At 44.1% G+C, this 23,186-nt stretch overlaps 1 protein-coding gene across 2 annotated transcripts in view; it reads left to right on the forward strand.

Moving 5' to 3' along the window:
- The window catches only part of SYN3 (synapsin III), a 179,818-nt gene extending 161,171 nt beyond the window's left edge, over positions 1-18,647 (forward strand). For both annotated transcript variants that reach the window (XM_059816858.1, XM_059816860.1), the window contains 6 exons: positions 206-280; positions 3,675-3,777; positions 9,397-9,531; positions 15,106-15,190; positions 16,683-16,980; positions 18,515-18,647. In XM_059816858.1, the coding sequence (XP_059672841.1) occupies positions 206-280; positions 3,675-3,777; positions 9,397-9,531; positions 15,106-15,190; positions 16,683-16,980; positions 18,515-18,647 (829 nt within the window). The remainder of the gene's footprint in view (positions 1-205; positions 281-3,674; positions 3,778-9,396; positions 9,532-15,105; positions 15,191-16,682; positions 16,981-18,514) is intronic.
- Positions 18,648-23,186: the final 4,539 nt, after the last annotated feature.

Below are 23,186 nucleotides of genomic sequence, written 5' to 3' on the forward strand. Positions count from 1 at the left end.
CTCATTCAGTTTTTCATGAGTCTGAACAACATATCTTGTATGGAGTGTTGTTGAGGCAGGATTTTGAAAGGCTTCTGTGAGGAAGAACCTCGCTTCATCCCTTCCTGTACAAGCACTGAGTCAAGAATGAGGACTACAGCATGAGGGAGGACGGGGCAGGAGTGTATTTTCATGTTTGGGTTATGTTTTTGGTTTGTTTTCCTAGGAGGACGTCCATCTCTGGAAACTGGAAGGCAAACACAGGTTCTGCAATGCTAGAACAGATTGCAATGACAGAGAGGTAAGGAAGAGGGTTTCAAGACAGTATTAGCTATTCTTGGGTTAGAAGGGAGGAATTGTATTTCAGACTTTGCTTAATTGAGAGAACTGGTAAGTGAGGTCTCCCAGGAGGCTGGATAAAGGAGTTTAAAAGACGGAGTGTTTCCTTAAAAAAATACTAAGGGTACAAAGGCAAACTGTCCTATTTTGGAGAACAGGCTGGAAGTACAGCTAGAGACCAACATTGCTAAATCATTAGGTCTTTATTGAATGTAGCCACAGGCAAGAAGACCAGCATGCTAAGGTCAAGCACACAAGCACAAACATGTAGGGATAAAATCAGAAAGGTCACAGCACAAAACAAGAAGTAACAAGAAGTTATTCTAAGTACATTACTAATGAGAGGCAGACACAGAAAAGTGTTTTTCTTCTGCTCAACACAGGGAAAAATCTGTCAGCTGAAGTGTTGAAAGCGCTTTTTTGCATTAGTCTCCAGAAAGTGGACACTGTTTTAGCTAAGGTCTTCTCACTGCTGAACAAAGCAGAAGGAATTGCCTCATGCATCTTACAGACTAAAATTTGTAGAGGGTACTTCCATATATTCAAATCACTGTGATATTTGCTAATATTGCCACTGCATGACATTGTTGACTCGTGGTAACTTATGCTTTGCTGTAACTCCCAAACCCTATTCTGCAGAACTGCTATCAAGTCACTTGTTCTCCATCCTATTTAAGTAGATTATTTGTAGATTTATAGAAGCCATAGATTATGTGTAGGCATTCATCCCTAGTGAATCTAAGATTTTTTCAGATTATACCTCCAATTTGTCAGGATCATGATTAATTCTGACTCTGTCCGGGTTTGGGCACCACATTTGAAGAGAGATAGCAAGGAGCTGGAGAGAGCTCAAAGGACAATAAAGGGAATGCTCAAAGTAAACATAATCAGCCTATGAGAAAAGCATGCAACAACTGCTTATGTAGTTTTCCACCTGTTTGAGTTAGCAGACCACTGATATTTTTCCAGTAGAGGTGTAGACTCATGCATAATGAATCTATGCCTGCAGTGCAGAGGTTCACTTCCCTTCATTAGCTGTCACAGACCTGGAAGAAGTTGTCCACAAGCTGAACACCACTTCATCCTTAAGATGAAAAAGCTTCAAGGGCACAAGCTCTTCAAATATGTAAAAGGCTGCTAATATGGCATTACTCACTCTTTATATTACTGGTACAATACTGTTAGAAGTAATGGGCTTAAATTATAGCAGAAAAGGTTCATTTGAACATTTCCTATATTTTCTGACAGTAAAGATAGCATAGCACAGAAATGGATTGCTTGGAGGAGATGGGGAATCTCTGTACTCTTTCAGACTAGATTCAAGAAATGTCACCTCTTTGGGGTACAAGAGTTGTGCAGGTGATCATCTAAGGTCCCTTCTGCACCTTCAGTTCTGTGAAACAGGGAAGCCAAGCCAAGCCCCAAATGAGATGCTGAAGGTGACTCTGCAACACCCTAGTAGGACTGTGGGAACTGGACATTATTATGCATCCTGGTTGCTTATAACACAGCGGAAGCTAGAGAGACGAAGGGTAGACATACCCTCATTACAGTGTTGCAGGACTATCCTGCCAGCCTGCCACACTGCATTTTGAAAGTTCATTTTACAGATGTAGTACCACAATTCACCACTCTAGCCTTATCCAGCCATAAATGCAACAAATCCCATTGAAATCTATGAGTCATCAGTGCATGCAACAATGCAGGAGTGTGCTGAAATGCTCTGATGAGTAGGAGCAACGTGAAGTACCTACTGTACTGAACAGTAGCCCAAAGGATTGCCATGTTCAGGTAATACTAGGCAAAACGGCAGTAAAACCTCTGCAAATGCTATGCCTGATGCAGATGCATAAATATGCTCTTCTGTCCCATAGCACTGCTATTCCACCCCAGCAGCCCTGACACCTCCCAGTGCTCACCTAGGGCCAGCTACGTTGAAGACATATAGCTATTGGGGTCTTTGGCATGGGCAACAATTCCATGAGCCTGGCTGCTGAACCCAGGCACCTAGAGACATCCCTCAGGAAGAGCAGTGGCTCCCACAATGGTGCCCCTGGGTGTGGGGCCACAGCAGTGCATGAGGGGGGTTTCCTGTGCCTCCTGCCTGCCTCACGAGGTCCATAGTTCTCCTCCTCCTTACGCTACTGACTCCTCGTCAGGCACTCTCTTCCTCAGGGGGGCTGGGATGAACGTGCTTGATCTCCTCATTAGGGATAAGGGAGCACCAGTAGTCACATAAGCCATATTCTTGCTTCTTCCCGCAGACATTGTGCTTGCACAAGTTGATCATTATGTTGTCAAGCTATGGGGACTCTGGCTGGCTTCAAGGACGTAAACTTGTTCTTTGGCTAGAACAGCTCTTTTCCCAGTCCCTGTAGGGTCTGCAAAATGTCAGTGTTTTCATGAGACTGTGGCCTTCCCTCCCCTCCCCGCATCTTGTCATAGTCCTGCTTACAGATCTGCTGTTCTGAGATTATTATTTTTATTGAAATGGTCGGGACTGCAGCACAGCTGCACAGGAAATAAAACCAGGCTGCCTCATTCCCTCCTCATTTCCACAGCGGGGGGATGCAGTCCCCTCATAATACGCCTCTTGTCATTCCCTCCTCTCTGACACCAGGATAGCTAAGGGAGCACCCACCAGGCCTGGCCCCTGTTCATACCAGCTCATGTTCCTGTTCTGGGATGGCTAAAGAAAAGGGCTGTAGGCTGCAGCTCTTCCTTTGACAAAGCAGTGCCTGGTCTGTGTGATGGGACCACCTGGCTAGGAGCAACACCCAAAGGATAGAAGGGAGGCGGGAGACTGTAAAAGGATGAAATTGAAAGGGTAAATTGCAAAAAGCAGGAGCCGCTGGGTTACAGATCAGGGAGGGGATGGCTACTCCCTGCTAAATTCTGCACTCACTTTCCGATCCTATTCCGGCCCCAACTTGCAGGACATCTTATCAGGAGAAAGCTGCCTGCATAATGGAGGGCTTTCAGGCAAAGCCAATACAAATGCTAAGGCGCCAACACTACTGGGAGATTAAATGAGCTAAATATTTATAGCTTGGCTAAATCAACCAACTAGAGGTCTGATGTAAATACCAAAGAGGAAAAGAAACGTTTTAAGGTGGCTTTAAGGGCCGGATTGAAACAATCTGAAACAAAGGGAAACTTTAGGCAAGATACTTTTTTTTGCTCCATCTCCTGTGCAAGAGAGGGAGGCAATGACCCAGCAAAGCACATGAAACATGCTTTGTGATAAAAAGGGCTCCAGAACTGATTTGTGCTCCTGTGGGCAGCAGGATGGGTGGCTGTATTTGGTGGACTCCAGTGACAACTAATCCTAGGCCATGCCTCTGTGGTTTCTGCAGGTACAGACTCTGGGCAGACGCCTGCGCGGAAATGTTCGGAGGTCTTGATATCTGCGCTGTCAAAGCTGTCCACAGCAAAGATGGAAAAGACTATATCATTGAGGTGAGAACATGAGGAACCTGAATGCAAGTCTCCTTTGGGAAGACTTGTGCTCCTTTACCCCTGTCTGCATGGTCCAGAAGTCACTGCTCCTCGGTGCCCACCTCTTTCCTCCAAGCTGTGGCCCAGTGATATGTAAGAAACTGATTTAGAGTCCCAGATAAACTGGCAGATACGCAGCAAGGTGTCAGGGTTGAAGTGCCTTCATTTCTCAGTGTGGACTGTGAAAGGAAATGGAGAGCCACAGACTGTTTGGCCACCTCAGCTTTCCAGCTGATAAATCCCCACAGTGCAGAACCTTACCAGCATGGGACAGATGTGAAGCTGCCTTCTTATCGAGCACATATCAGCTTGCAAGTGTTGCTGGCAGCATCCAAAGTTCAGTGTGTCTCAGTGCACCAGTGCCCCAGTACCATCCTTCCTAGGCTAAGCACTTGCAAAGCCAGGGCATCTCTCATAGCTGCCAGTAGGGATCAACGGCATCATGAACAAACGTGCCCATATTCAGCCCAACCTGAATTCAGGTGCCAGATGATGCTAGCATATTACTCATGTTAACCTCCTCCCATTACACACACAGAGGTCCAGCAGGTGATTCAGTCCATTAAAAATCTGTTTCTCTCTGAATGAACCTGTCTTTCTCCAATCACTTTAAAGGGAATCTCAATAACAAAAATCCTAGCTGCATCTAATTTAAAAGAGTAAAATAAATGGTGAGAGTGTAGCAAAAAGCTCCATAGGTAGCAGGAACAATTTAATTAAAAAAACAGGTGTATTTTCTAAAATCTTTTGCTTGGACAGCATTCACTATGATAACAGACCAGCAAGACAAAGTGCCACAGAGTTACTATGGGCAGTGTGGACTACAAACTTTTGTGTTCAGAGCTGGACAGACTGTGGCTCTGAGAGCTAAAGTTCGATGTGCTCCTTGCCAGGCCAGGAGGCAGATGTGGGAGTTGGGTAGATAGCACACTCAGGTCATCCTAACAGGGCAGAGAAGGAAAAGCTGGCCAGAAAATCAAAGTGGAAACTTAAGAGACGCTCTGGGGGAGAGAAAATCTGGCAAGTAAGCAAGTGCCTCTGTCACTATGTGACTCAAGGAGGCACAGCATCTGACCTGCTGTAAACTCCACCAACACAGACAAGCGGAGCAAGATGAGCAGAGCCAGCCTATGGCTTCACGCAGGGGTGCTGACACACTGGAAAGCTATGTGTGGGAGAGCAGTCCCACCCGCTGAGGGTTGGGATGCTGATGAGAACCACATGAGCCCTCCAGCGACTGCACATTCCTGCATTATGTATTTGCTCTCCGGGGAGCAGTGACCTGTCAAAGGCCATGTGATATAAGCACGTTGCCAGCAATGAAACGCTTCTGAGCCTCCGTCTTTCCTGAAGTGATGGGTCCATGGCTGATGGGTCTGCTCCCATATGCAATTCATCAGCACCTAAAGGAGCATCCCCCAGAGTGTGTCTCCCTGCCACACACTTTTATATCTCTATGCACATGTAGCTGAGACAGGAAGGGCAAGAAAGCAGTCTTGCTAGAGATGACTGTAAGGACATTTGGACTGTGTCCATACATGGTCAGATGTGAGATGTGGATTTCATAGCCCTGCATCTATTCTTGCATATGAGCCTATGTACGTGCACACATAGCTAATTCTGTGCTTAAGGATTATATGCCTCTGTCTGGGTATACCTCTGGGTTTTACATCTGCCCCTGTGTGTGACTGACTGGATGAAAAGCACATCCATAGGCTAACAGCCATCAGCAGCTTGCACACAGGGAGAGAAATGCCCACTAATACTCCTCTCTCTGAGACCAAGGTAAAAAGCAACGGATCTAATATAATAGAAAACAGAAGAAACACAGCAGCTTCAGATGGGTCATACTGATTTACCCCAGCCGAGAATTTGATTGAGCAGGTCTGATGTACCAACATCTAGCAGGCATGCATATGCCAGGCTGATAGACATTGTTGGGAAAAGAGTAGAGTAGTACAATACAAAGAGCAGAACAAAGCCAAATAGGCACCTTTTCTACTTTATGCAGATCTGAGGGATATGCTGACAAGTAATTAATTGCCTCCAGCCTACTTCCTGGGGTACTTTTCTTGGTCTGAAACTGATCCTTTATTTTGCTTTTTTCTTTTGATAGTGAGAGAAAAAAGTTATTTGACAGTGCGACAGTTGTATTTTTCTTGGTGAGAAGGAACAGTGTGCTGTGACATTTTACAAGAAAGCATGCCTAAATGGGCTGAACAAATAAGGAATTTGCACAACGCAATTGCAGGCAGTAATTAATTTTCACAGTGCAAACCAATTCTCTAGGAAAGATTCGCAGGGGTAGTGATGGGCAGTTCTATGAACTGAGATTTATCACAGTGGTTTGTTGCAAACAGAGTCAGATTAAGACAGATGAGTTATCAGCACAGCATAAGAGTAATCTTGCACCCATGGTATTTGCTGTTACTTGAACTTCACCTTCTTTTCTTTTCCCATGGCAAACAGCAGAATCTAGTACGTTTCTGCCCTTCAACGCACTAGTACACTTAAGCACCATTTTTATTGTTCATATTGAAAACTATCAGAAGATAGTATATTTCAGTAGATTTTAGTACTGAGTCAGAATCAGTAGATTTCTTCGAACTTTCATTCTATTGAAACAGCTGTGAATTTAACAGTAAATGCTGGTACTTCTTTTTCCTCTGCTTTAAAGAACTTTTGTCACTCTAAGGGAATAATCAGCATGAATAGTTAACACTTGATCAGAAGGCCAGATCCTCAAAATAATGCAAGTTCGGTACCAATGTTAGCAGCCAGATTCTCAAAAGAGCTCAGCAGCATGTATTGTTTAATAATCCCCCCCTTCCTTTTTTTGGTAATCTAACCCTTTTCCAGATCTCTGCTATGCTGACAAATATGGTGCGAGTGGAGGGCAAGTAAAATGATCCATGGGATTTATTCTTCTTCCTGGATCAGCTAAGCCCTACCTGCCATACAGCTAAGCTGTGTTACTAGACATGCTCCTTGCTGCCCTGCAAGAAGCCCTGCCCATCCCTTCAGCACTGCCGTATCATTTCTTTTGATATGTCTAATCATCTGTTTCCTTCCTTCCTTCCTTCCTTCCCTAAAAATCACCTAACACCCCACTCTTGCATATCAGAGCATGGAATAACAAGTCTAGCCTTCAGGCCTCAGCGTCAGATAGGTGCAGGAGGAGGAGTGGGATGGGGTTTTCCTGAGTCTCTTCTCTGCCCGGCCGCTTTCCGCTCCCTCCTCGTACACCTTATCAGGCAACAGCAGCTGCATCAGGAGCAGCCACTGACCTTGGGCAGCTACAAAGGCTGAGTCTGTATGTGCCGACGTTTTCTTGTCTTGCCCAGCTGTTCTGTGATCTCCCCAGAAGAGATGAGTGCAGTCTGTCTCTGATTCACATGTTCCTTCCAGCCGTTTGATTTATTTCAACATTAGCATTTATATCTGCCCAGTTCCAGAGCAATTCCCCTTTCCCAGAGGACAGACAAGGTGACATCTCATGCTCCTTTTCAGTTCAGTGGCAACCAGCTGTGTTGTTTTGCCCACAGAAATCACTGCCATTTTCAAATGCCTTCCCTCTTGCATGCGATTGTTCATTCCCGTATTTGCCATCTCCCGCAGATCACGTTCCTCTGCCAAACACTACACAGCAGAACAGCAGATACTTTCATGCCTGGTGCACCTTCACTGGTCCAGGTGGGAGCTGCTCCAGGGTTCACCCCCCCGGTGTCTTTGTTTTATAAAACAGCATCTTCCCCTTCCTCTCCCGCCGCTGCTGCCACAGAAACAGCGACAAGCAGTTCTTAAGATGGGGAAATGAGGGGTTTGGGGTGTTTTGACCAGAGCTGTACCCCGGGGTGTTTTGACCAGAGCTGTACCCCAGTTACTCCCGGGGGGTTAGGGAGTCATGGCTGGGCTCGAGCGCGGGCCAGGCTCTTAGCAGAGCAACGGCACCATCTGGTGGTCAGACAGGTCCCTCGCACGGTGCACTGCAGGGAGCCGGGACCTCTTTTCCCACGCGTGCATCGGAATTGCCAAATGAAATGGGAATGCTTTCAAGGTGGGAGTGGCGGGGAGGAAAACCTGCGCAGGAACCTGCTGGAGGGCCCCCAGTAGCCCCTGGCTAGTGGGACACAGAAGGGAACTGGCCTTTTCATGACACTGCTGGGAAACATCTCCTTTCCCCACCTCATTTTTTAACAGAGAAACAGGGAAAGGGACAGTGGAATGAAAAGCCACTTTGTGTATTTAGCTGAGCACTGCCATCTAATTTTCTAACCTCCTCCTTTCGCCGCCTGGGTCAAGTAGGCCATGGTTATAAACACCAACTCACTCTTCATGGGAACCCCAGTTAAAACTTCCTAGGCAGCTTCTCAAGTGTTCATATGAGACACCTATAAAAATGAATCCAAATTAATAGCTATTCTACAAGAAAAGACTAGAATACAAACTCGATGAACTCGCCTCACTGATTTCCCCTACTTTAAAAAAAAAAGGGTGCAAAACTTTCCGTTTCACTCCAAGAGTGGACTCTTGCAGCCTTGCCAGGGTGGAGTGTACTTCTGATTGTTATCGGAGCGTGAGTCAGTGCCTTTCTTGAGCAATGCAACCTTTAACTCTGCATTTCCAGGGGTTTCAATGTTTAGTTTAAAAATAAAAGCAAAATAAAGTAAACTCTTCCAACCCTGATATTTTGGTACAATTATATTTACTTCAGCTGAATCTTAACTTCATCATAGTGCAGTTCTTCCTGTGGGATCTAGCTAATGTTTGCAAAGCACTTGATTTATGATGAACCGTTGAAAATTATGTTTAAGGCTGCTATACAGCTGAGGGTCTGCTGTGCTTTCATTATTATTGTTGTTGTCAGACCATTTCTTACCTCAAAGACCCTTTGACAGTTCTCCTCCCCCCTCCCCACAGTCTTGCTTCTCAGCTTTCCCCAGCACAGTTGTAGTACTTGCTTGGGAAGCAGTCGTACCGCAACAATATCAAGAAGCCAAGCAGAGAGTAAGTTTACTTTCCTGCATTGGGTGCTGTTGTTTTGGTGACATCGTATTCATTACACATCTGTGGTGTTTATTTCTCCTCTCAGGGTGCAGTGCTTCGTGTTGATTAATGTTTCCTGGTTCCTCCAGTCCCTGTTGCTCTTATCGCTTCAGGCTTTGGTACATGTTGTCTCCCTTCTCCTATGGCCCTTTCTGCTGCAATGTCACCCCCAAATGCTGTGGGACAATGCCAGAGAGACCTCATCCATCAGAGGCGTCTTCTCAGCATATGTGAAGAAGCAAGTTTGTGTTTAGTTGATTTAGAAAGCCTCCAGCCACCAGAAAGCTTGGCTTGGCTTCCAAGTTGTGACGAGAAGGAAGATGGGGAGTGGGGGGAAGTACATGCCATTTCCAAAAAAACCTAAGCGAAATCCCACACCTAGGAATGTCAAGCATGTTTCAGCATGGAGGGGAGTGGTGACTAGAGGTGTTGGCAAGGATGTGTGTAACAAAGCAGGTTAGTGTGGGAGGTGAGTTGAAACAGGCATCTGCCACCAGGAAACCTCCTTACTGTTGTTTTTCCCTCCTGTGGCAGGTGATGGACAGCTCGATGCCCCTGATTGGGGAGCATGTGGAAGAGGACAGACAGCTTATAGCCGATCTGGTTGTTTCCAGAATGACTCAGCTTGTCATCACTGCTGGATCTACGCCATCACCGCTGAGGCCTTGGGTATGAGTGAATAGAGACCTTATGGCCAAGTTATTTTCCTGAACTTTTTTTCTCTCTCTCCTCCTTGCGAGTGTCAGGCAGTCAGATGTCTCAGAGAGTTGAACAGTCCCATATGGGAGTGTATTGGATAGATCGACTCCTGCTCTTCCAAAGAAGTCTCTCATAGACTCTTTGCAGTGGATGCCCCTAAGAAACACCTTTCTCTTCCTTCCTCTCCTTCCATATAACTGTGGCATCACACCAGTAATGTGGTCCTTGCACCTAGACATTCTGCCTTGCTAAATTCATAGATTCACATTGAAGACAGACATTTTTAGAGGTGCTTGTTAACACCCGACTTCATCTCCGTCTAACACCACCCCTCAGGATAGGTTTCATTCCAGTTTTTGCATCCCTGATGAAAATCTGTGCTTCCCAAAATGGAAAGTGGGAATCTCCACCAAGAGTTGTTCCATTCCTTACTGCAGCCTTTCTTCTTTGGAGATGCCCTTCACCACCTTCATCAGTAAGAGGCTTGACTTGCATTTAAACTGACCTCTTAGTGCTTCTCGTGTACGTTCATTTTGAGTATCAAATGCATCTAATTTTAGTGCCACGTTTTCCAGTGGCAGTTCTGTATAAATGAAACACAGCAGAACATAATCTGTGTCTCCAGGTATATGTGCTAGACCTCTTTCAGTATCTAGCAAGGAGCAAGCACGAAGGTGAGAGTAAACAGGCTGAGGAATAATGCTGACTGCAACACACTGGAACAGTTTCCATTTCCACTTGAGACAAAAAATGGGAGAAAGGACTTCATGGCTCTCTGCCTTTGTCATATGACAGCTTACTGCTGGTTACCAGGTCCCCAGCATGAAGGGTATTCAGGGTAACTCCAAACCAAGTTTAGCTAGAGTGAGTGAGTAAACATTTAACAGACACTAAAAATGCTCTGAGGCAGGGAAAGTGATACAGAGGGATAGGATTTACTCTGGCCAAAGTGAAATCAACAACTGCCATCTGAAATAATCAAGATACAGAGTGTATAAACTAACAGCAAAGGGGAAGCCAACAGAAACTGAGAACATGGACAGATGCATCTGTTGTCTATGTAATTCACTGCTACAGGATTGGATTGGATTACAACAGACCTAAAATACGGCCAAAATAAGAACAAAATAAATTCTCTTGGATTGATAGAGTGTCAAATGGAAGAGTTAAATAAGAAAAGGGTCTTCAAAAAGAATACAACCTACAAATATCTGTATACAAAATCAAGAAAATTAAAACCACAAACATGTTAACTAGAGTGTTTTGCTATAGAGAAAGATCTTGGTACAACAAACATTGCAGAAACCACACAAGCTACAATTACTAACATGATGCTGTAACACCTAGTTACAAATGTGCAGAGAGAAGTAATTACATGTAAGGCTGGTGAGATGCAGAACTAGAGCTACAGGTGAAGGCTTCACAGAATGAAGAAAAATAACAATTCTGAATAGAAGGACAGCAGTACTGAATACATAGAAACATGAATCCTTGGATATCCTATGGGTATGCATAGAATATCTACACATATTATTGGAGCTGTCTATACTAGTCTCTGGATCAAGAAAAACTAAAAAGTTATGAAACTGAGTGCACAGCATTGACAGAGGTGGAAGAAGCAACAAGTCATAATAATATGAGACTACAGCTATCAAGAAGCAAGTCAAATAGCACAGTGGGACAGCAATTCAGAGAGATCTCCCCATCTCTGTAGATGTCCACTTCCTGGAACTACAAAATACAAGTGCAATAGGAAAAAACACATTGACCTAGCCTTAAGAAACACCCAGGTACAAATTCAGAAAGTGAATATATATTATTAGGTTTGATGTCCAAGGGACAGATGTGATATCAAAAAGTAACGGTATGAGACAAACAGTTAGAAAATATAATTTTAATAAGAAAATTAATCAACTCCCTAGCATTAAAAGTAAAGCTGTATGGACGTTATCTGAGAGACCATTATTTTCCAGAATGCATATATACATTTCTGATCTGCTCCTGAACCAGGAATGCAAGAAATAAACTTCTAGAGTTAAGTGGTAAAGTGATAGAGGACATTCAAGACATATATATAAAAAAAATCTTCCAAATTTGGAAATCTGACATTTAAGACGACCTTTATATACCACCATGCAAGTAATAAAAGGAAAAAACAAAAAGGATAGAAATTGACTTTGAAGAATAGATAGAGGGAAGAATGAAACTAATTCTCTGAGTTCATCAAAAGATGGAATGTTACCAAACAATTGGTGGGCTCTATGGATCATCCAAACTTAAGGGAGAAAAGGAAGACAACAGGGACAATGTTGTGACTCTAGTAAATTTAATTGCTGAAAGTGGGGAACTTTTCAAACTAGATATAGTTTTTCCAGATAAGAAAGACAGGAGTGAGAGCAAAAACAATGATTAAATCAATGATGATTGGTATTTTAAAAAATTATTAAGCCCCGCCCCCCCCCCCCCCCCAGACGCAGGTGGCTACATCTAATGAACTGAATTGAGGAAGTGAGTAAGCTGCCAAGAAAAAATGTGCACTTTCATTAGAAACAGGTTTTGCTCCAGAGGATTGGTATACAACAAATACAAAATATGTGTTTAAAAAGTTGTAAGAGTCATGGACCTTACAAATTATCTCAGACAATAATTTAAAGAATAATACAGAAGACTAATAAACTAACACAACCATGGCTTAAGATCACAGAATCACAGAATCATTAAGGTTGGAAAAGACCTGTAAGATCATCAAGTCCAACCATCAACCCAACACCACCATGCCCACTAAACCATGTCCCACAATGCCACATCCACACGTTCCTTGAACACCTCCAGGGATGGTGACTCCACCACTTCCCTGGGCAGCTTATTCCAGTGTCTCACCACTCTCTCAGTGAAGAAATTTTTCCTAATATCCAATCTAAACCTCCCCTGGTGCAACTTGAGGCCATTTCCTCTTGTCCTATCACTAGTTACTTGGCAGGAGAGACCAACACCCACCTCTCTGCAACCCCCTTTCAGGTAATTGTAGAGAGCGATAAGGTCTCCTCTCAGCCTCCTCTTCTCCAGACTGAACAACCCCAGTTCCCTCAGCCGCTCCTCATACAGCTTGTGCTCCAGACCCCTCACCAGCTTCGTCGCCCTTCTCTGGACACGCTCCAGCACCTCAATGTCCTTCTTGTAGTGAGGGGCCCAAAACTGAACACAGTATTTGAGGTGCGGCCTCACCAGCGCTGAGTACAGAGGCTCGATCGCCTCCCTACTCCTGCTGGCCACACTATTTCTGATACAGGCCAGGACTGCCTACCACTTTTTTTTTTTTTGCAAAGGAAAATGCCCCATTCATTTCCTTTTGATTCTTTTCCCGTCATTTCTTTGAGAATTCTTTCGTAAAGTGGTAGATAACAGGCAATCAGTCAAAAAGCTTAGGCAAGGTAACAGACAGGTACTATTAAAGAAAGCAAGCAGGGATGGGCAAAAAGCCAAAGTTTCATTGTCTAGCAGAAGCTGGCCTCAGATAAAAACACAGATATGAGAGATTTTAATTCTTGCAAACAGTTAGCAGAGGGGACACATAAAGAATGCTAAGCCTGGTCATGTTGGTAATTGGGTTAGTTGAGCCCAGGACAGGATAAGATGTTAATGACAACCTTTCTTTCATGGCTACAACATGAAACCTGGTCTCATGGTTACAGCTGCGGTTCTCTCCTCACCTCTCTGCCCCACCTCCATCCCTTCCCATCACTGTTTCCCTTCCAAAGGCAGAAGAGCTTGGGCTGGCCCTCACTCCTTCATCTCTGAGCCTCAAAATCCTATTTTGCCTTCATCTCTGAGAAGCCTTGGGTTGGCTGTAGGCAAAGGCCATAGAGGTGAATATGAGATCTGATTCCCTTTCTTTGGCTGGTCTAATCAGGATGTCTCACAGCATTACGACAGTAAATTTCCACCAACACCAAGGGAAGGTTTAGTGTCCCAAGTTATGTAGGACTAGAAGCCATGAATGGAAAATTCCCAGGTTTTCCTCCCCGACCGTTGGCAAGTCCCAGAAAAATAGTGTAAAAGATGGGCTGGCAACCTCATCACATTTATGTTAGTCAGTTGAAACTCGTTTCAATGCTTCCAACTATGAAACATTTCTTCCCATTTCCAGAATCACTTAGCTCATTCTCCTGGCCTTCCAGGAGCCTTGAAGACCCTTTTATCACTGTGTTCTCCATGTAAATAATCCAGCACGTACCAGCCTATCTGTCTCCAGCTTCCCCTGCTTTCATAAACAATTTTGTGCAATAGACTTACTCAGACTTTTGTTAACCTTGGACCAGCCCTTTGTGCAACAGTTCTGTGTTGCTTAATCTGTTTATTAAAATATCTGTCGAAAAGAGTAAACAATGAGAGAGAAGAAAGTGCAGATGGCACCAACTTATTTGCGTTCGTTAGTCAGGACCAGGGATGGCAGCGAAGAACATCTAACAGAGCTATGTACGTTAAGTCACCACAACAGCAAATGACACTCCGTACGGAAGACTGACAGGTAAGCTAAGCTGGGGGTAGAGAGAGGGAGAACATAAACAATCTGTAGATCTTGCAAATGGCACTAGCCATGCCCCTTGAGAAAGACATTGTTGCATACAGGCTAATGAAAACCATTGCTCAGCCTGTGGTTATGTTGACAAGGGAGAAGCAGGAAATTAGGATGCAGGAGAAATGAGCTGGTGATGTATACAGAGAACCCAGATACTGCTGCATCTGGAATAATGTAAGCAGACCTGCCTCTGGCATCTGCAGAAGGAATCACAAAGCTGGGAAAGAGAAGTTGGTGATGAAAACAGTTAGGGGCCTGGAAACATTCCCATGGAGGGACCAAAGGGATTCAGTCTCTTGGCTTTAGAAAGGAGGTGAATGAAAGAGAGGACAGTAAAAGTTTGTAAAATAATGAATGGCCTAGCAAGGGCAGGTTGTGAGAACTATTCTCAAAACTCAGAACAAAGCAATGGAATCAAGAAATGGGAAAAGCAGTGAGGCTGAGAGCTGAGCAAGACTCAAAGGGTCTGGGTGTAAATATCAAAACAAAATATCTGGAACTGTTGCAAAGATTTTGTGGAGCAGATAATAAGCTTCACGTTTCAGGGTTTAAGCTGGCCTTTGCATATTAGCAATCAAGAGGAGACCCCTTAGGGTAAAGAGATGATTACTCCATGGATGTTTCCATGGTTCATCCCTCCTTCCTTTGGAACATCTGGTGCTGGCAACTGCCCAAAATGGGACATGGGACCAAGAGACCCCCTCGGGCCTGATACATTTGCTAATTCCTGATTGCCTAAAAAAAATTCTAAATTGTAACTTCATTGTTATTCCCTGTGAGCAAACAACTTCTGTGCCCTTTATTACTCAGCTCTCCATTTTAGTCCCATGAGATTTTACCAGCCAGATGCTGCGTGTGTGTGTGTGTATTTAAGGAACACTTCATGACTCCGCAGTTCCTATATTACCTCAGGGCTTCTCTTTGGGGACTCTGTATTAATTGGAATGGCTTTTTTTTTCCTGTAGCCTCCGCAAGTTCAGCCTGCGTCAATGAAATCTCAGACTGGACCTCAGCTTGGACAACTGTCCCAACCACGGCCTCCTCCCCAAGGTACAGTTCTTCAGTCCCCATGACAGTGTGGCCTGAGACATACCAGTTTTCCTTCTAAAGAAAAGCTATCGGGATAAAGGTTTCACTCATTGTTCCAATTCACTGACAAGCAGGCAGAAAATTCAGTGTGCTGTTAAAGCTGCTGCTATCATATTCCACAGCAGTTCAGAAAATTGGGTGAAACTTTGATACAGATCCATTTGACACTGCTGGTAGGACTTGGGTCAGCAAAGTGAAGCCACTTGAACTGGAGCAGGATTCTGGGCACAGAGTGTATTTGTGTTTACACAAAGCTATAGTGGCTACCAGTGTTAAGAAGTGATGGGAAGATGCTGGTGCTGTCAGGCTTGGAACAGACACCAACACGGTGGTGCCAGGATCCTTGATCCATCTGTCCAGGTGTTCCCCTGTCAGCAAGGGCACACCCCCAGCTCCTCCTGACAGCAGAAGCAGGTTTGACTTATGTGGTTGGTCAGAACAACAGATTTGGTATATTATCCTGATTTATGCTGAGGTGATGAAGCACAGGGCTGCTCTGTGGGTACCCAGACCACACTAACCACGCAATTCACATAACCAGTTAGACCCTCCCTTTTGCTACCTTTGTCCTTTCATTTCTCCACCCTAATCTCCTGCCAAATTAAAACCCACCCCTAATTACCTTTTCCTCATCAGTCACAGTTTTGCTGTATCCAAAATTTGGTATTTCTGATACCAAAGGCATCTACGTAATCTTTGCATTATACACTATTACTGATATGATGACCTAGGAACTGCTGGCCTTGCAGGATACTACTTTCCCATCTGTCTCCAGTACTCCCCTTCAATTCTCTGTGAAGTTTTTTCTCACATAACTCCCCCTTGACCACCTGTGAAATCCAGCCAGCTCTCACAACACTATCTGTAACTTTTGTCAGCTCCTCACACTGTTATCTGTCACGTTCAGCAATTTCTCATGTCATATCCAATTATTTTCCACATCCTCTTCAGTTTTGAAAGTCTGCTACCAATATGGCTAAAGCCACCTGCTGATAATGCTGGAACAGATACATGGATAGTGATAGGGTGCACAGTCTCACATCAAACTGCTGGGCCCATGAACGGACTGCTGACCCAAAATCGCAGATTCAGCTTTCATTTCCTGTAGAGAGTTGGTTCTCCAGTGACTCTTTCTTCCCAATGCAGGAAGTGCTTGCCAAGGATAAGAAATATTAGTTATATGGAAGAGTACAGCACGTTGAAGTGATTCCCTTTGGAGAGAGTGGCAGAGCTTCTTTAGTACTGAAGGAGGTAGAGAAACGGACCGCAACTCTAGAGACGTGGCCATGACACCAGTGTTAAGCCTATTAAAGAGGTTTTCCCTTATACTTCTGCATGAAGCTACTCTGAATAGTCTCTCCCCTTAGCAAACCCCATTCTTTCATATAGATGCTCCTTGCTTCTTGTCCACCGTGTGCGCTTCCTCATGTTTATGTCTACATGTCCCTTTCAGGTGGGCCACGTCAGCCTCAGGGATCTCAGCCTCCACGGACAAATGCACCTCCACAGCAGCGGCTCTCTCCTCAAGGACAGCAGCCCCAGAGTCCTCAGTCCACTTCACCTCAGCAGCAAAGGTCACCTGGATCTCCACAGCAAGTCCGATCAGCAACTGGGTCCTCTCCAGTCCAGGCTTCCAAGGCAGGCATGTTCCCTCCACAGCAGCCTAGACCTCCTGCTCAAGGCCGGGCTCCTAGCCAGCCAAGCCCCACTGAAACATCCAAGCAGCAAGCCACCCCACACCCGCATCTGAAGTAGGTGCTCTGTTAAACTACTAGTATCTCTAGATATTAGAATAAGGCTGTCAGAAAAGGACTCTGAGCTGGCACAAAGAACATAGCACCTGTTGCCAGGCAGTAGTCCCCAGGGACAAAGGCCTGGACAACTATGAGTGACTTCAGAGGTATATATACCTGGGCGTAACAGGCCACCATTGAACTATTGTCCAGAAGAACAGGTACTCGACATCTCTAAGATTTCTCATTCTTCCTCTTGCTCATGCGCTCATAGTTAATTGTGTGCTCTACCCCAGCCATATCAACACAGCTACTACCTTCTCAGCAGGGTGTACACTCCTTGCAGGCTGTAATCCACACATTATTGGCCAGAAAGCTCAACGAATCATTCCTTCACTATTCCCTGAATGCAGGAGCCACACAAGGTTCTTCACCAGGCAATTTTTTGCAATTGGTAGCAAAAAAAGTGTAGGGGAGTGGAAGCGGCACTACTCATATATATAGAACTCCTGATGGCGATTGTGTGTTTAAGTGCTCTTCTGGAGCAGAGCACACCACTGAATTATTGTGGATCTTTGGCAGCAGCCTTTGCTGCCACCCTTCATGGAGCATATCTGGCTGGCGTCATGGCAGGAAAGATTGGCAAAAAAATGTTTGGTGTTAACAAAAAGTTCACACAAGAGCAAACTAGTATGAACAGACCAGAACAAAATATAGGCTAGGAATGAGAAGACAGTTTCTAGACAGCAGAGGAGTCATGTTCTGGAACAGGCTTTCAGTGATGACGTCTACATTAGCAAGGCAAACCAAGACCAGTGGACTTAAGGATCAAAATGTTGGTGCTAAGGATGCAGTCTCCATACTATATGTATTTCAGCTACTTTAATTCAGAATCTGGTCTTGTGCTGAATGCCTATTACTGACCAGGAGAAACCACTCAGTGACAAAGCATGGTAAGTGGGGAAAATTGGGAGATTTACTTCAAAAGTACAGTCCTGATATGAACTTAAACACTAGCAGATACACACCCAGCAGGAACAGCATGGCCAACTGAAAGACATGCATAACACAGCTGACAGAGTAGACATGCCAGGGAGGGCAGGCAACAGCACACAATACAGGGAACACTGCTACTAACTTGACCAACCCCTTGTGCTCTCACATTTGAAAGGACAGGCCCACCATTCATGGTGCAGCTGATGAGAGATGGGTGACCCTCAGTATGAATCCATTTTTCTGTATTAGTAGTGAAACAGTTCCTCACAACAGTTGCACCAAATAGCAATTGCATGGTTTTATTCAGACTTTTTCATAAACACTTACTAGTCTGGACTGTGATATTGGAGCCACCTGCCCGTGCCCCATCCTATCGCCTCCCCTCCCCTCATTCCAGGATGTCTTAGCATATGGAGATTCTCCTTGCTTACCTCTCCTTTTATCCTTGAATTTGTCTGTGTGAAGGAACACAAAGCATCAGTAAGCAGAAGCATCATTAAGCAGCTTTGAACTACCACCTACTCCTGCTGAACCTGAACTCTGTTTTCCATTTCAGCAAATCACAGTCCCTGACAAACACCTTCAGCATATCTGAATCATCTCAGCGGGGAAACGCCAATGAAGACGAAGCAAAAGCTGAGACCATCCGCAACCTGAGAAAATCATTTGCTAGCCTGTTTTCCGATTAACAGCCCTGCAGCTGGATCTGTGCTTTTGTCAGCCCTCACTCTTCATATCAGCATACCTGATATCATCCTGGAATACACTCAATGGTACCCAGTGATTTACAACTAGCAGCTGGGTAAAGGGAATTTAGAAAACTATAGTTGTTTTAATACAAAGAAAATATAACAACGGTCTGAAAAGTGACTGTATAAAAGTGGCACTATTTCATTGTTTTTTGTGCATAATCAGAATCACATCTGTTCAAATGACTGAGTTGTAAAGCAAATTTTACTCTTGCTAACCCCTGTGGAGTCAAAACAGTTATGACAGTGCAAACTAGATTTTATTTTCATTTGTATATAGTCAATACAATTGCTTCCAATTACAGAATCCTTGTTGAGGTTGGGCTAAAAAAAATATACAGGCTTATTTCAGAAACAGATGTGCAAAGATGGAATCAAGAGTAAGTATTCACTGATTGATAAAGTGAGCATGCTTGAGCATGGAAACACAGTGAACTGTGGAACTTCATGATACCAACTTTATAAAAAGTCACTTTTCAGAGCAAAACTACATTTGAGTTAAATATGGTACCAGACATCAGTAAGCGCCAAAGGTTACGTGAGCAGGTCATCCATATGGACCGCTGGTTTGTTCCAGATCACTGCTCATAGCAGAAAAAACCTCTCCATTTCATGCCTTGCATTTATGTCCCCTGCACATGATTCCCGAGTTCTGAGAGAAAAATGTCGTGTTCTAACCCTGTAGCCTTAGCTCAAAAATAACCTGAGGAATGGGCCTTCCACGCAAAAAACAACTTCTTCCCTGCCCTGGAAACACCAGAGTTCACGTTTACAGTTCACACAAATTCCAGACAAAACCCAGCTAAACTCCAAGCACTTTGGTGACTTGGTCACATCTGGCTAAGTATGTCCCCCAGGAACATGCTTAATTAATAGCAGAGCTGATGAAGTGCGCATACTTCTGTGCTGAGTGTTCCATAATACCGAATGGACAGAGAGATGGAGTGAAATCCTGTCTCCCTCCTTGAATTCCCACTGACTTCACTGGGGCGAGTGCAAAATGAATGCAAGGTGACAAACCTGCAATAGAACAGGAAAACTATCCTTTACAAGTAAGATGAGCTGGGGTCCATCCAGAGACACCAAGCCATGGGAGGGCATGTATGGAATTGCCCCAAGCAGGTCATGATCAGCATTAGTCCTCCCCGACCACCCCTAAGAATTATTCTTCCAGAGAAGACAGAGATGGATCTTTGCCAGGTGTGTTCTTCCTCTAAGCCTGCAACACAGAATGAAACTGTGTATGAACACATATACTAGAACTGGGACACAGCAAAAACCAGGAATGACACAAGCTACATTCACGATTGGAAAAAAAAGCCCACCTTGGGTAAATCAATGTATCTACAGCTATTTCTACCAGCTGAGAACCTACCCCTTGCACTGTACTAGTTCTATTTATAACATACCTAATGCAGGTGCCAGTCCCCATCCCACCTCCTAGACTTTTCAATTTTTGTCAAGTACTTTCGTCACAAACTGTGCATACAGCTTCAAGGCCAAACTTTTGGCTTTGTGCTTCCCTTAGCAATTTCACCTTGATGACACTTAGGAATGCCCAGAGAGGTCAGTAAGTTACAAACATTTGAGCCAATGGCACACATCTTTGCTGTCACTTAAACAGTGAGATCCCCAAAGCAGCAAAAGCAACAGCAGCATTTGCCATCTTCGATCTTATGATTCACTGGTGGGAATAAAGCCAAACAAGCAATTCCTTCCTGCATAGCACCTGTAATGAACATCTAAATCCAATGCGGTCATCTGGGCCTTGTGTGACCTACCCCTGAGCAGGCCTTACACATATAACAGCTTTTGTGAGCTGTGCACTTTCAGGCAAGTAACAGCATTTTCCGGGTTGGAAGGCTCTCGAGAGACTCATCTGGATCAATGATTTATACCTCAAGTTCAGTATTATAGAACCACCGTATTCCCTGATGATTTACCTCCCCCCGCCCCCGCCCCAGTTCTGTGTTGTCCGTCCAAGTTTGCTAAGCAGTTTACAATGTAGCATCATAAATACATGTCATTGTCTGAGAAAAAAAAAACAGACCCCGCTCTTTTGCAGTCTCCAGGAGCAATAAAAGAGTGACAAATGGCCTTGAGCAAGCACTGTCCCCATGGCAAGAACAACAGCAGATTAACAGGCTCCGCTATATGGAAAGGAGGTAATACAACCCTGGTGTGAGAGGATTTCCTTCTATAACACTTCTCTCAGCATGGCTTACGCTTTTCCCTACTAAGTGGTCACCAGAGATACAAAGACAAAAATAAAAGTTTATTGCCAGAATCCTCAATTGCTCTATCCACTGAATCTCTTTATGTTTCTCTTACCAACACAACCTATACAAAAAAATAAGTAACTAGTGACTAGTATGGCATGGCCCCATAAATCAACCCCAGTTCGTCACTGAAACCGCAACGGTTGGATCATTTGCTGATGCTGCATTTGAACACAGCAGGGCTGTCCTCCAACGGACCACAGTAACAGGATAGCACTGTTGACTTGATACCCAGCAGTGACTCAAATCTCTTCATTGGCCTGCAGCTCCTAGCTGTCATCTTTCAAGGGAGAAGCAGAGTGGCATCTCCCCTCCTCCTAGCTCCAGCTTGCAAAAACAAGTAAAAGCAGCAGGCACTCTCAGATTAACTTGGTTACTCCTGTAGTTCCTGAAAAGCATCTTCAGTTCCATCCACAGAAGTGCTTTAATGAAAACACTGAGTTCATTTCCTAAGTCAAAATGATGAAACTCTGTACTGTGTCCTACAAATGTTCCAACAATACACTTCAATCCACAACTATGATGCTCACATACTAGATGTTGTGGCTAGCAGGGGATTCACAAATGCATCATTATATATTCAGGTTACCACCTTTGATGCAGGGTTTCTATTCCAAAATCCCTACGATCTAACACGGCAAGAGACAGAGGGAATACAAGGGGTATATTCTCCATTTTATGAATGGGGAACTAAGGCATACCCAAGAGGTATTTAGGTACCTAAATATAACAGCTGGAGTTACAGGCAGTAAGAAGGCAACCGAAAAGTTGGTCAATAGAAGTTACATTTAAATCACAGGGCAGACATGCCCCACAGCATGCCTTGGGATCTTTCTCACACAGCTGTGAAAACTGAACACCTGGTCAGAGCTTCCCTTTTGTCCTGCATGCTTTAATTTTCTTCACATGGAAGCCAGGAAACATGAATAGATTTGTGCGTTTGGATCCAGCCCAAGAAGGAGCTGGGACACAGCTAAGACACCCACTCATATCCACCACCTGGAAAATTAATTTACATTTTGCTGTTTAGATACAGACTGAGAAACATCTTGACGTTCTTGTAATATCTAGGTGTGGTATTTCAAGAGGAATGTCACTTATGTTCCCATGCAACTAAAAGTCTTGTATAAAGCTAAGGTTCAGAACAATAGCAGTCCTGCTCCAATAACTGCAGTGGTATTTTCTTCTCTGTCACTAATCACAGGCAGGTACATAAGACCTTTATACCCTGCATATGACCCAGTTACTTCATCTGGTTAGCTTAAGTTTCACGAATAAGATAAAACATCAAAGACAAAAGCCAAGGACAATAGTTCCTTATTTCCAAGTGACTGTTAGTAGCAACCCTAACAGAGCTGGACAGAGATGAACAGTACAGGCAAGAAATGCCCACCTTCAGGCATTTCATCTTTTGTGATATCTCTTCTATAGAGTTTGCAAAAGGCAATGACACTCATACCTGGCTTTGGAGCTAGCAAATAAACAAAATAAGCGCTAGTTTTCAAATAGTTCCTCTGTTTTGTTTTCTAATTTTATACTTTTCGTCCCAAGATATTCACTTTATATTTCATACCCTGTTTTATGAATAAAGGGAACTCCTCTTTAGGGAACTTGACAGTTCAGGAGAAGTCAGGTTCCTTTATCTTTGTCTCACAATACCTTTACTACAACGTGAAGGAACAACGAAGAAAGGGAAGGAATATCTTCAGGTCACTTAGTGGTCTATCTGTAAAAAGGTTGAGCTTCTTCAAAAACAATGTTCAAATGACAAAATCCAGGATAAACAGAACCTGTGACATCAGCCTAGCAGAAGTATGACAACATTGTCTTCACGGTAGAGAGGGCCCAACTCCAGAGCAGCACGGGGCATGCGAGCAGAGCAAGCAACATCATTGTCATCAAGGCACTGATAATATGAGTACCACTGGCGCCACAAAATTAATGTGTCTCACACACAGAAATCACTGTTCCCAGAAATAGCTTGAAAAAAGTGAAAAGAGTAAGTTACAAATTATTTTATCAGTTAAAGCTGTATAACCTTATCTGGACATTATGTATGCATTTCTGAAGCACTCACCACAAGGACAACATGGTGCAAGACCAACGCAGTATAGATTTCCCTTTTCCTTTTTATAGTCAGTGGAATATAAAGAATCAGTAAGCTCCAAGAGGCCTGACTATACACTTAAGTGAAAACTCT

The sequence above is a fragment of the Gavia stellata genome, chromosome 4 (assembly GCF_030936135.1).
Source record: "Gavia stellata isolate bGavSte3 chromosome 4, bGavSte3.hap2, whole genome shotgun sequence".
Lineage (NCBI taxonomy): Eukaryota > Metazoa > Chordata > Aves > Gaviiformes > Gaviidae > Gavia > Gavia stellata.